Source organism: Stomoxys calcitrans, chromosome 4 (genome assembly GCF_963082655.1).
Source record: "Stomoxys calcitrans chromosome 4, idStoCalc2.1, whole genome shotgun sequence".
Lineage (NCBI taxonomy): Eukaryota > Metazoa > Arthropoda > Insecta > Diptera > Muscidae > Stomoxys > Stomoxys calcitrans.
Window position 1 is genome coordinate 91,169,984 of NC_081555.1, and position 11,637 is coordinate 91,181,620.

At 41.6% G+C, this 11,637-nt stretch overlaps 1 protein-coding gene across 6 annotated transcripts in view; it reads right to left on the reverse strand.

The window, feature by feature from the left end:
• LOC106082887 (E3 ubiquitin-protein ligase UBR1) overlaps positions 1–9,088 on the reverse strand; it is a 110,281-nt gene extending 101,193 nt beyond the window's left edge. For 2 of the 6 annotated variants that reach the window (XM_013245628.2, XM_013245626.2), the window contains exons 1-2: positions 8,844–9,088; positions 1,151–1,696 (exon numbers count right to left, since the gene is read on the reverse strand). In XM_013245628.2, the coding sequence (XP_013101082.2) occupies positions 1,151–1,319 (169 nt within the window). In that variant the 5' untranslated portion in view covers positions 1,320–1,696; positions 8,844–9,088. Of the gene's footprint in view, positions 1–1,150; positions 1,697–8,246; positions 8,265–8,567; positions 8,583–8,843 lie in introns of those variants that run through there. The other 4 variants (XM_059368235.1, XM_059368236.1, XM_059368237.1 and 1 more) reach the window with 4 other exon arrangements.
• Positions 9,089–11,637: the final 2,549 nt, after the last annotated feature.

Consider the following 11,637-nt stretch of genomic DNA (forward strand, 5'->3'; position numbering starts at 1 on the left):
AACACTTTCTCCCCGCATGCCACAGCAATTTGCGATAAAGTCAAAAGTAGAAACAAGGTCCTCAAGTCACTTGCTGGCAGCACTTGGGGTGCAGAAAAGAAACCTTGTTGGACACATTCAAAGCAATTGGCCGGTCTGTGGTAAGTTATGCAGCGCCAGTGTAGTCTCGTCAACTTTGTGACACGAAAGTGGATTTATATTCAGATCTGTCAGAATGCCGCCCTCCGAACTGCGACGGGCTGTCTCCTCAGTTCTCATATGGACCACCTAAATCAGGAGACAAAGATCCTACCAGTGTGAAGACATAACTACATGCTGTCTAAGCAATACCTCCGCCCAGAAGCCTTTAGGTAGATCTACATGATCTAGAGCGTGAGGTTCAGGGCTTCAAGAGAGAACCTCTAGATCAAGCGGCATATCAAACAGGTCAAACAGTGAATGTAGTCCTTGGAGAACGACCGCCTCCCATTGCACCTGAAGAAATTGACCTCCCCCGGTAAACCAGAGTGGTTCTGGCTCAATTACGTTCCAGCAGATGCTGCCGCCCCAACTCCGACAGAGCAAGGATTGATGCCGACGTGCAAGATGTATGTCCCGATTGTAACCAGGGACCGCACGATACACGTCACCTGTTTAACTGCCTGGCCAGACCCACTCGACTCAGACCCAGATCCCTGTGGACGCACCATATCTTAGTAGCAGAGTTCCTGGGTCTTGACACTCAACAGTATAAAGCAGACGAAAGATAGAACATAATAAACTGCTACAGCCGCAAGGACTCTATCGAGTCAATCCGGTACTTACAACCGGATTGTTCACATTTGCCGCAGTCAGCATATCTGACCACAACAAACGATCAGAAAAAAGATCTCAATCACATGGCAGCCGGTTGTATGTACCGGATTGACCCGATGGAGTCATTCATCGTCAAGGGCTGCAGCCTCAGTATTCTACACACTGCTACAACAACAATAACAACAAAAACAGAAAAAGATCTAAAGATATTCCCTGTAGAAGTTCGAAGAATATGTACAAATATGAAAATTGTACCTAAAACAATGACGAAATTCTTAAATTAAATGGTACAAAACCACATAACTCCTTTATCGGCTAGTAGGAAGCTATGATAAAATAAAAATTTGGTACTTACCCGCACCACTGGTATCGTGTTCAAAATACTGCCTGGATTCTTTTTGAAAGAATTCTATGAAATCATTTTTATCCAAGGTGTCAGCTAAAAATTTTACACGCCAATCTTTGAGAGGCGATTCCGATGATGTGGTTGTTGGTGCAACAACCTCATCCTCATAGCTATCCATGCTTTAGGCTAGAGATCACAATTGATGCGTGCGACAGACGATGAAAATGATGGATTTCGGAGCTTGATGGCGTTTTAAAGAGTTATGGTTGTTGTTATTGTTGATGCTGCTATAGAATGTTGCCGGAAGCTATCCAGTTGTGAGATTTTTTACGACCGCTTCCAGTTGGTTCTTCTTCTTCTTATATCGTTGTTGTGTATGTGTATGTCTTGAGACACTAGCAAATGGCAACAGCTCTGTACAGAAATTGTGCGCTGCTAATCATTTGAAATGTTTTCGCTTTATTTTGTGGTTAACTAATTTCAAATTTTTCTTGTGTCTTTGTATTTTCACTTTTTCAATTTGTAATTTTCTATTATTTGTTTCTTCTTAGGCAGCTGTAATTGAAAGAAGAAACAAGGATAGAGGTTATAACGAAAATAAGTTGCCCAATCGTTAAATGTGTTGTTGGTTTTTTTTGAAAGATACGGCAACGATTGGGAATGTCAAAATAAACTATGCAAAACACAGAATATAACGGTAATATAACTACATATGCAAATTTGTTCATGAACCCTATATTGAAGAACCCTCTACAAATAATCTCAAGAACTTCATTGTAGGAATAAATAAATAAATGGTCTAAAACTTCTGAGGCAAAGATCACGCCGCTTGAATCGAAGACCTTTGGTTTATTGTGTCCACCCTAAAAACGAGAAGCAAAGAAAAAACAAGCCGGAAAATGGACATATTATCCACCAAAGTGCGATACACATCTTGAGAACGAAAAACTAAGAGAGGAGCCTTATAAATGCAAGCTTAACCCAGTCGGCCAATTCAGGCTTCTACAGTAGTATAGAATGGCCTTAGTGATGAAAACCAGAAACGGGGAGATTTGTTTGTTTGCAATGACACAAAAATGTTCGAACCTCTAAAACTCTCCTCGTTACAACAAATCCTGCAGATTTTTCTATACCACGCCCCCAAGTACCGATGTCTGTTAGCCGTGCAAGCCGGCAATTAGGATAAGTAACTTCCTAAATAGGTGAATATGAGCTAAATATGGAAACAAGTTATAGCGTGCTAAGTTAGGCCGGGCCGAATCTCAATACCCTCCACCATAGATCGCATCTTTTCCCGATATCTCTTTGTAGGCAAACAGAGGATAAAAGAAAAGAATTGCTGTAATATTGGAGCTATATCAAGTTATGGTAAAATTTCAGACAATACGAGTAAGAATTGCGCCCTCTAGTGGACACCCTTTAGCAGTATCAGGCTATAGACCGATTCGATTCATATTTGACACGCATGTTAAAGGTAATGGGAGAAGCCGTTGTACATAATTTCAAGAAGTCAAGATCCCAGATGGGTTTAAATGGCAGCTAAATTAGGTTATGGATCGATTTTAACCATATGTGGCACAGTTGTTAGAAGTTATAACAAAACACATCACGCGAAATTTCAGCCAAATCGGATTAGAATTGCGCCCTCTAGTGGCTCAAGAAGTCAAGATTCAAGATCCGTTTATATGACAGCTGTATCAGGTTATGGACCGATTTAAGCAATACTTAATACAGTTGTTGGAAGTTATAACCTAACACGTTGTGCAAAATTTCAGCCAAATCGGATAAGAATTGTGCCCTCTAGACGCTCAAAAACCAAGCCCCCAGATAGGATTATATGACAACTACATCAAGTTAATGACCGATTTCAACCATACTCAACAAAGTTGTTGGAAGTGGTTCAAGAAGTCAAGATCAAGATCGGTTTACATGGCAGCTATATCAAACCATGAACCGATACAGCCCATTTACAATCCCAACTGACCTACACTAATAAGAAGTATTTGTTCAAAATTTCAAGCGGCTAGATTTACTCCTTCGAAAGTTAGCGTGCTTTCGACAGACCGACGGACGGACATTGCTAGATCGACTTAAAATGTCATGACGATCAAGAATATATATACTTTATGGGGTCTTAGTTCAATATTTTAGGATTAGGATAAGTAACTTCCTGAATAGTTTAATATGAGCTAAATATGGAAATAAACAGGGTAATCGACGAACGTAAGCCGAATTGGTGGCTGGAACACTTGTAGCAATGTAACTTAGGTAACGGTTTAGGCAGAAGAGAAGACAGGACCTCAGTCACTTTTGGCGACGTAACTATGGCTGATCCGAAGAGATTCGCCAGGTTGTTGAAAGTCATTTGTCGTATCCATGGTCTTCGAGCTGTTGGACAGCCATCACAATTTACCGTGGACGAAGTTACGAATGTCATCCGTGGCTCCAAATCATCATCGAGCGTTGGGCCCCGACGGTATCTATACACTGATGCTGAAGAATCTGGATCTACCTCGAATCAAGTACTTTACAACTGTCCTCAACCTGTCTTTGAACACTCGGGTAGATGTCTGCAATCACATGGCAGCCGGTTGTACGTACCGGATAGACCCGAGGGAGTTCTTCATCGGTAAGGGCTGCCGCCTCAGTGTATAAACATGTCTTGAAGATGGGTAAAGTGCTCCCACTTCTGAAGCCTGGAAACGACCTGAGTAAGGGGGAGTCGTACAGACCGATATCCCTTCTCTCGCCAGTAGCCAAGACGCTTGAGGGAATACTCCTCCCAAGACTCGTTGGAGAATTTCCATTCCCCGAGCATCAGCATGGATTTCCAAGACTGTATATAACTCAAGAATTGCTTTGCATGCCATCACCACACACATTTGCCATGGCTTCAATCAGCCCAGGCCATTTGATAGAACGGTCCTCGTGGCATTGGACCTATCGAAGGTAGTCGACGCGATCGGCCATGCCGAACTATTTCAGGACATCGCCAACACGTCCCTCCATCCAAACCAGAAACGTTGGGTCGCGAATTATTTGTGAGGTCGCCAGTCGTTTGTGGAATTCAGGTATGCAAATGCAAATTTTGCCCATGAACATTCCACTAAGGAACAAGGGCAAATTTAGGTATAAGAAGTCGAAACGCCATAGAATGATACAGGGAGTTCCCGCAATCCCACGACAGCCGGTTGTTCGTACCGGATTGACCTGATGGAGTCCTTCATCGTCAATGGCAGCCGTTTCAGTGTACAACACACTGCCACAACAACAAAAACAACATGAATTTCCCCAAGGTGGGGTGTTGTCTCCGGCACTGTTTAAACTCAGCCTATCCTCAATTCCAACCCCTCCAGATGGCATAGAGATTATATCATATGGAGACAATTGTACGACCATGTCATCAGGCCCCCCACGCACTATTCATATCTGCTAGGTTAAACTTCTATCTAAACGAACTTGCCGCTTTTTTCGCTGCAAGAAAGTTGAAGATATCTACAACCAAATCTTCAGCCCCATTGTTCACTACAAATACGCGGAAAGTGAATAATGAGCTCAATAAGATAGTCGATGGAGAAACGACTCCGACCATCAAGTGTCCCAAAATACTTGGTGTCACATTTGAGCTGTCAAAGCTGTTAAGCATTCTCCCCACATGCCACAGCAATTTGCGATAAAGTCAAAAGTAGAAACACGGTCCTCAAGTCACTTGCTGGCAGCACTTGGGGTACTGACAAAGAAACCTTATTGACAGCGTCAGAGGGATATCCCTTCTGCTGTGAATTGCAGATATGTCAGAACTTCGCTCTTCGAACTGCGAAAAGCTGCCTCCTCAGTTCTCACGTGGAGACCACCTCCATTAGGTGACAAAGATCTTATCCGTTCGAAGACTTAACTATATGCTGTACCTTCTGGACTGTTATCGCAAGGACCATTGAAATCATAATCTTGTGGACATGTATCCTCCACCCAGAAGCCTTAAGGTGGATCTACATGATATAAAGCGTGAGGTTCAGACCTGCAAAAGAGAACCTATAGATCAAACGCCATATCAAGCGGGTCTAGACGACATTCACGCATAGCAATCGGGAGAATGTCGTCCTTGGAGGACGGCCGCAATGGGAGCATTGCACCTGAATAAATTGACCTCCCCTGGCAAACCAGAGTAGTTCTGGCTTAATTACGATCCGGCAGTTGGAGCCGGCTCAACTCCTCTGATTGTGACCTGGGACCACACGACGAACGTCACCTGTTTAACTGCCTATCGAAACCCACGCGACACAGACCTTGATTCCCCTGAACGCACCCCAATTGCATAGTTACAGAATTCCTTGATATGGATATACAACAGAATCAAGAAGACGAAAGACGGAACACAACATACTGTAACAACATTAGTAACTTCTAGTTCCGCGTAATAAATGGCCGCTGAGCTTTGGCCACGCTCCATTCGCATGTTCATCAGCAAGGATGCTCTTTGCATCTCCTTACCAGCGTCAATCTTTCATAACCCCACACCAGAGTCCGATCGGGCAAAAGCTTATGCTTCGAAATTGTCGTCTTTACTTCAGTACCGCAAAGACGATTGCCCGGTCCAGAAGTCAAGATGATATGCTAATTCCAAGGAACTCAATACACTATACATTTTAGACTCACCGACTACGCATTGTCCTGGAAAAGGCTAAGTACCTCCCGTCTGGAAGTCTCTTTCCAGAAAAACAACCCAGGCATAGTTCGCAGCAGCCATTTAAATGTCCTTAGTAGTAAGGCAATTACCAGACCTTAGGTTCAAGATTTAACTGGCTGAAATATACATATCCCAGTTCCTAATGATGTTGTTGTAGCTGTGTATTGTACTCCGAGGCGGCAGCCCTATCAATCCGGTATGCACAATCGGCTGCCATGAGTTTTTACCCCTGTTCCTCTATCACATTGACGAATACTTTGGACAGCACAACTAAATCTACTCTTGGGGATGGAAGCTTATCCTCTAGTACTATCTCTTTGCAGTTATTGAGTTACAATTACCTCTTTCTAACCAAAACCTAACCTGCCCCAGTAGTTGGGGAATTAACATAGCTCAAAAATGGTTACACAAAACGTGCCAACTATCACTGAAAACGTGTTTGGTCTCGGCACTGGATAAATATGAGCACCACACTGGATGGAACTTGGAGCTCCGATCTGTGTGGTGTTCATTGTTATCAAGAAAAGCTTATCTGCGAGCTACCGGAGATGTTGAGTTACAGTTACCTCTTTCAACCAAAAACTAACCTAACCTTCCCTGTTAGTTAGGGATTGAACATAGCTCAAAAATGGTTACTCAAAACGTGCAACAACTTCCACTATAAACATGGTTAGTCCGGGCGAGGGATAACTATGAGCACCACCCTGGCTGGAACTTTGAGCTCTAATCTGTTTGGTGCTCATTGTTGTCACGAGAAGATTAGCTGAGAGCTAACCGGCGCTTCCACAGGTTGAGGCTAGTTGAATGATCCATACGGAGGAGCTGAAATTGGAGTCCCGGATAATACCGGTATCGTGCGGAGAGTCTCAGTGAGAGGCCGTGCGGCACCGACTCTTGCATATTGAGTGTCTATAATTCTCGATATGACAAGGCGTGTTATTGGCGATTTTAAATAACCAATGGCTATAATGTTCCCGCGGCGATCGATTCTTTGGACCGGAACGAACATGCTCAGTTAAAGGAGCTAGACGAGTATCGTCACCTCCACATATAGACATGTGGCTACAACAACAATGTGTTTGGTATTCTCGACAGATTTTAAGGCGAAACTAAACTATACACCACAGTGCGTAGAAAAGTGTTACGGTTATGTATTCAGCATATGCAACCACTTAACAACCATCACAAGGCAGCCGATTTATATTGCGTTGTTGTTGTAGCAGTGTGTTATACATTGAGGAGGCAGGCCTTGCCGATGAAGGACTCCATCGGGTTAATCTGGTACGTACAACCGGTTGCCTTGGGATTGGCTATATAACGTGTTGACCAGAAGCCAAGTTTTCTCGTACCCCAATGTTGTCACAGTGCTACACAGCATGCCTTTGGCAAAGAGTTTCCCTATGATATCATTTAACCAATAGGGAAGCAGCACAGTTTAGCAATTACAAACTTTTCATAATTTCATATATTTTTCCGTTTTTCAATGTCTGAGCTTTGTTTCCTTTGGCACTTTTCAGCGATTTGCATTGCACATTGCGGTTTTTACTCTTTTCACAAATTATTTAAACAACTTCAATACTAATGTCGCCGATAAGAATTCACGATGCAAAAAATCAGCTGACAGCTGTATTGATATGACAAAATCTGCCAAAAACAGGGATGTATCTCATATGAACAAGGATAGAGGAGAGTGCCGAACAGGGCCGTTATATAAAAGAGAAACATTTTGTACTTGGCAAAGTCTGGTGGAAAGATTGTGTAAAGTAAATTTAATATCAAAGTACCAGCAATCCTATTGCTTAGCTATGTTTTCCTCAATTTCAGTTGATTGCTTGACTTACACATACATTCACCACATGCCCGCGACGACGACATGCAAACAAACAATGACCAAAAACAGTGTAACTCAGCTGACGCAAACAGCAGCTGTTAATATAGGAAAAAAGCAAATATAACACTGAATGAGGAAAAGAAACAAAACAACGACTCTGTCTGTCCATAAGTTTAAACTTTATGTGGCATAGCAAAACTGATGTTGGCCACAGTAACAAGACCAAATTCATGGCACAAAATCAGGTTCAATTAAACACAAAATAATGATGAAGGTCATGACTTTTTTTTGTTATCTTCGTCAAAAAAAAAAATAACGATCGTTGAATGATTTTTTTTCAATTGCCTGTTCGAAGCACACACAAAATTTCACAGATCACTCAATCAAAAATCGATTTTTTCCTTTTTGGCAAGTGTAAAAAGGAATTGATTTCCTCCTTCGATTGGGGCTTCGCCATGACAGACACACATGGTACCGATTTTTATGGAGGAGAGACAAGACACTTTATTTTTCACATCACTTTTTTTTAGTTTATACCATGTATGTTCACGTTGGTGTAGTATATATTTTCCACATCATCTACATACACATATTTTTCTTTCAATTGCACTTTCTCATATGGGGACGGTAGCAAGAAGGCTGCAGCAGATAGCCAACAAGCCTATGAGAAAAAAACACGAGTGTATACGAAGAATTCAAGAAATTCCTTTGTTTCATCACTATAAGAGCCTTTGTATTGTTTTGTTGGATAAAAGTAAAGCAATTATGATTTTTGCATTGTAATTTCCTTTATTGACACAACGGCCCCACAATCGTTGCTCATTAAAACAAAAAAACAACAAAACACCTAGTCAAGAAAAAATCCACTACACTTTTTGGGGTTATGTACATGACATCTCGTCGTTTACTTTGCCACTATTTCACTGTATTCTCCACCGACCAGCCAAGCAACCAACCATTCGACAAAACTACTAGTGCTGCTGGTAGTCGGGCACAATTTTACTTATATTTTTTTTTGCACTTGTCATCAATTTCACTTTTATTTTATATATCGCCTTTTTCAAATTTGTATAATTGTTGTAGCTTTTGTAATTGGCTTAACCCCTTTTTGCTTTTCTTCTTCAACAATAGGAATTAGAGAAAAAAATTTAATTTTTTTATTATTTCATCATTTGCGTATTTACTTTTCATAAATTTGCTTTGCCTTTTCGTGCGTGGGGATGTGTGTGTTTTAATGTATTGTGCACTAAAATTTACTCATTTTTCTCACTCTCTTTCTGTATTTTTCCTTTCTATTTTTTTTTTTTTTTTGTATAAATTTATATTGCGAAACAACTATCGCAATATATACAAAAAAAAAGTTATTTCTCTTATTGGAAAAAATCGCGATTACGGACACAACACTTCTTTATAAGTTGAAGCTCAAAATAAAAATAAAACTTTTAAGAGCATGTGTTGAAGCGAGATGAAAAATGTTAAATACATTAGGTCTCTTTTTGTAACGAAAGCGGTAGAACTGACTGATTCATTCACTGGGAATGTAAACCTCGCTTCGCGAGTAACCGGTGTTGTCAATTCCCAGCGAATTTTGCTCAAGCACATTTCTTGAGGGAAGTTTACACCGTAAGGCAGATCGTACAATCCATATTAACAGAACCTAGGTAGATTTAAGAAGGAAAAGCCATAAGCATAACAACAACGAAATAAACGATAAAGATATTCCCACTCTACTGTCAATCGTATGTACAAAAATTAAAATTGTGAAAATATAAACAAAATCTTGAAAAATTTTAAAATCTAAACAAACCATTTGCCATAAGAGAGTATTTGGATACAACTCTGAAATTTGAACATTTTAGCTGGGCTTATGACGTTACCTTCTGAAATCTACCTAGCATCTCAGGATTCACTGAATAGGATTAAGCCAAGCGATTAGCCAATATAATTTTTGGCAGTACTAGGCATTGTAAATGTCAACATGTTCCCTTTTCACAGTCATTCTGGGTTTACGTTTTCTCCTATTTAATGACATTTTCAATCGGCAAATTTGACATCCTGAATCATGTTCATGGGGCCTATCCACTTTATGTTTTCGCAAGTGACCTAACCTTCTAGAGGACAGAGTGGGGCTGGGGGTTTACATTGAGAACCCAGGGACTGAGATCTGTTTTAGACTGCTTGACCATAATACGGTCCTGCTGGCGGAGATCCGGGCGATTATGAAATGTGTGAAGTGGTGTGGCGTTAACGCGAGGGCGTCGAGTCTGACATCTTTACCGATTCTAAAATTGTCATAAGGGCAATAACAACCAGGACGGTAAGGTCACGAAGAGTCTTGCAGTGTAAGAAGGAGATTAACGCCTTCTCTGAGGATGGGAAAATCCGCATCGGTTGGGTGCCGGGCCATAACAAAGTAAGGGGAAATGAAAGGCCAGACGATTTAGGGATGAAGGCCAAAGAACTGCCGTCTATAAACATGGTTAACTCGAAGCCTTTCGGATCGACGCAGTTCTAGTTAAGGAACTGGATGACGAATGCGCATGCAACATTGTGGATCAGCGAAACGGTGGGTAGGACGGCGAAAATCCTATGGGGGGATCCAGATCGTGAGAAGACGAGGCTGAAAGGAAGTAAGAAGGAGGTCAGTATAGCTTTTGGTATCATAACGGGATACATACGACTACGAGCTAACTTATGTAAAATCGATGCGGCAAGTGATAGCATGTGTAGGTCATGCGGAAAAGATGATGAGACTTTGGAGCATTTCCTGTGTCATGCCCCGCTTTAACGTCTAACAGATACCGGCACTAAGGTGGAGACACAATACCAGACATGAACCAACATTGGAGAGTGGTAAGGAAAACAATCAAGGATTTTGTAAGAAGCACGGAACTTCTAACTTAAAATTTTCTTTTCGAGGTTATTTTTTAGTTTTTAAAGCGCACAACAAGCCGATTAATGGCTTAGGTGTATGTCCATAGTGGCATGGGGCGGATTAATATCTGCACCCTCTTTTCAACCTAACCTAACCTTCCATTATTGTTGTTGTTGTTGTTGTAGTTTATGTGTTCTATCTTTCGTCTGCTTGATTCTATTGAGTGGCAAGACCCAGGAACTCTGCGACTAAGATGGGGTGCGTCCACAGGGATTTGGGTCTGAGTCGAGTGGGTCTGGCTGGGCAGTTAAACAGGTGACGTCTGTCGTGCGGTCCCTGGTTACAATCGGGACATACATCTTGCGCGTCGGCATCAATCCTTGGTCGAACGCGTAGAGCTAGCCGCTTGAAATTTTGCACATATACTTAATATTGATGTAGGTCGTTGGGGATTGCAAATGGGCCATATCGGCCTAGATTTAGATATAGCTTCCATATAAACCGATCACCCTATTTGACTCCGTGAGCCCCTGGAAGAGGCAATTTTTGTCCGATTTGGCTGACATTTTGCACAAAGTGTTCTGTTATGACTTCCAACAACTGTGCCAAGTACCGTCCAAATCGGTCTATAATCTGACATAGCTCCCATATAAACCGAACTCCCGATTTGACTTCTTGAGCCCCTGAAAGCCTCAATTTTCATCCGATTTGGCTGAAATTTTGCAAGTTGTGTTCTGTTATGATTTCCAATAACTGTGTCAAGTACCGTTTAAATCGGTCAAGAAACTAATATAGCTTCCATATAAACGGATCTCCCGATTTGACTTCTTGCGCGCCTGGAAGCATCAATTTTCATCCGATTTGGCTGAAATTTTGCATGACATGTTAGGTTATGACTTCCAACAACTGCGCAAAGTACCGTCTAAATCGGTCTATAACCTGATATAGCTCCCATATAAACCGATCTAACGATTTGACTTCTTGAGCCCCTGGAAGCCGCAATTTTTGTCTGATTTGGCTGAAACTTTGCACATAGTGTTCTGTTATGACTTTCCACAACTGCGCCAAGTACAGTCTAAATCGGTCTATAATCAGATATAGCT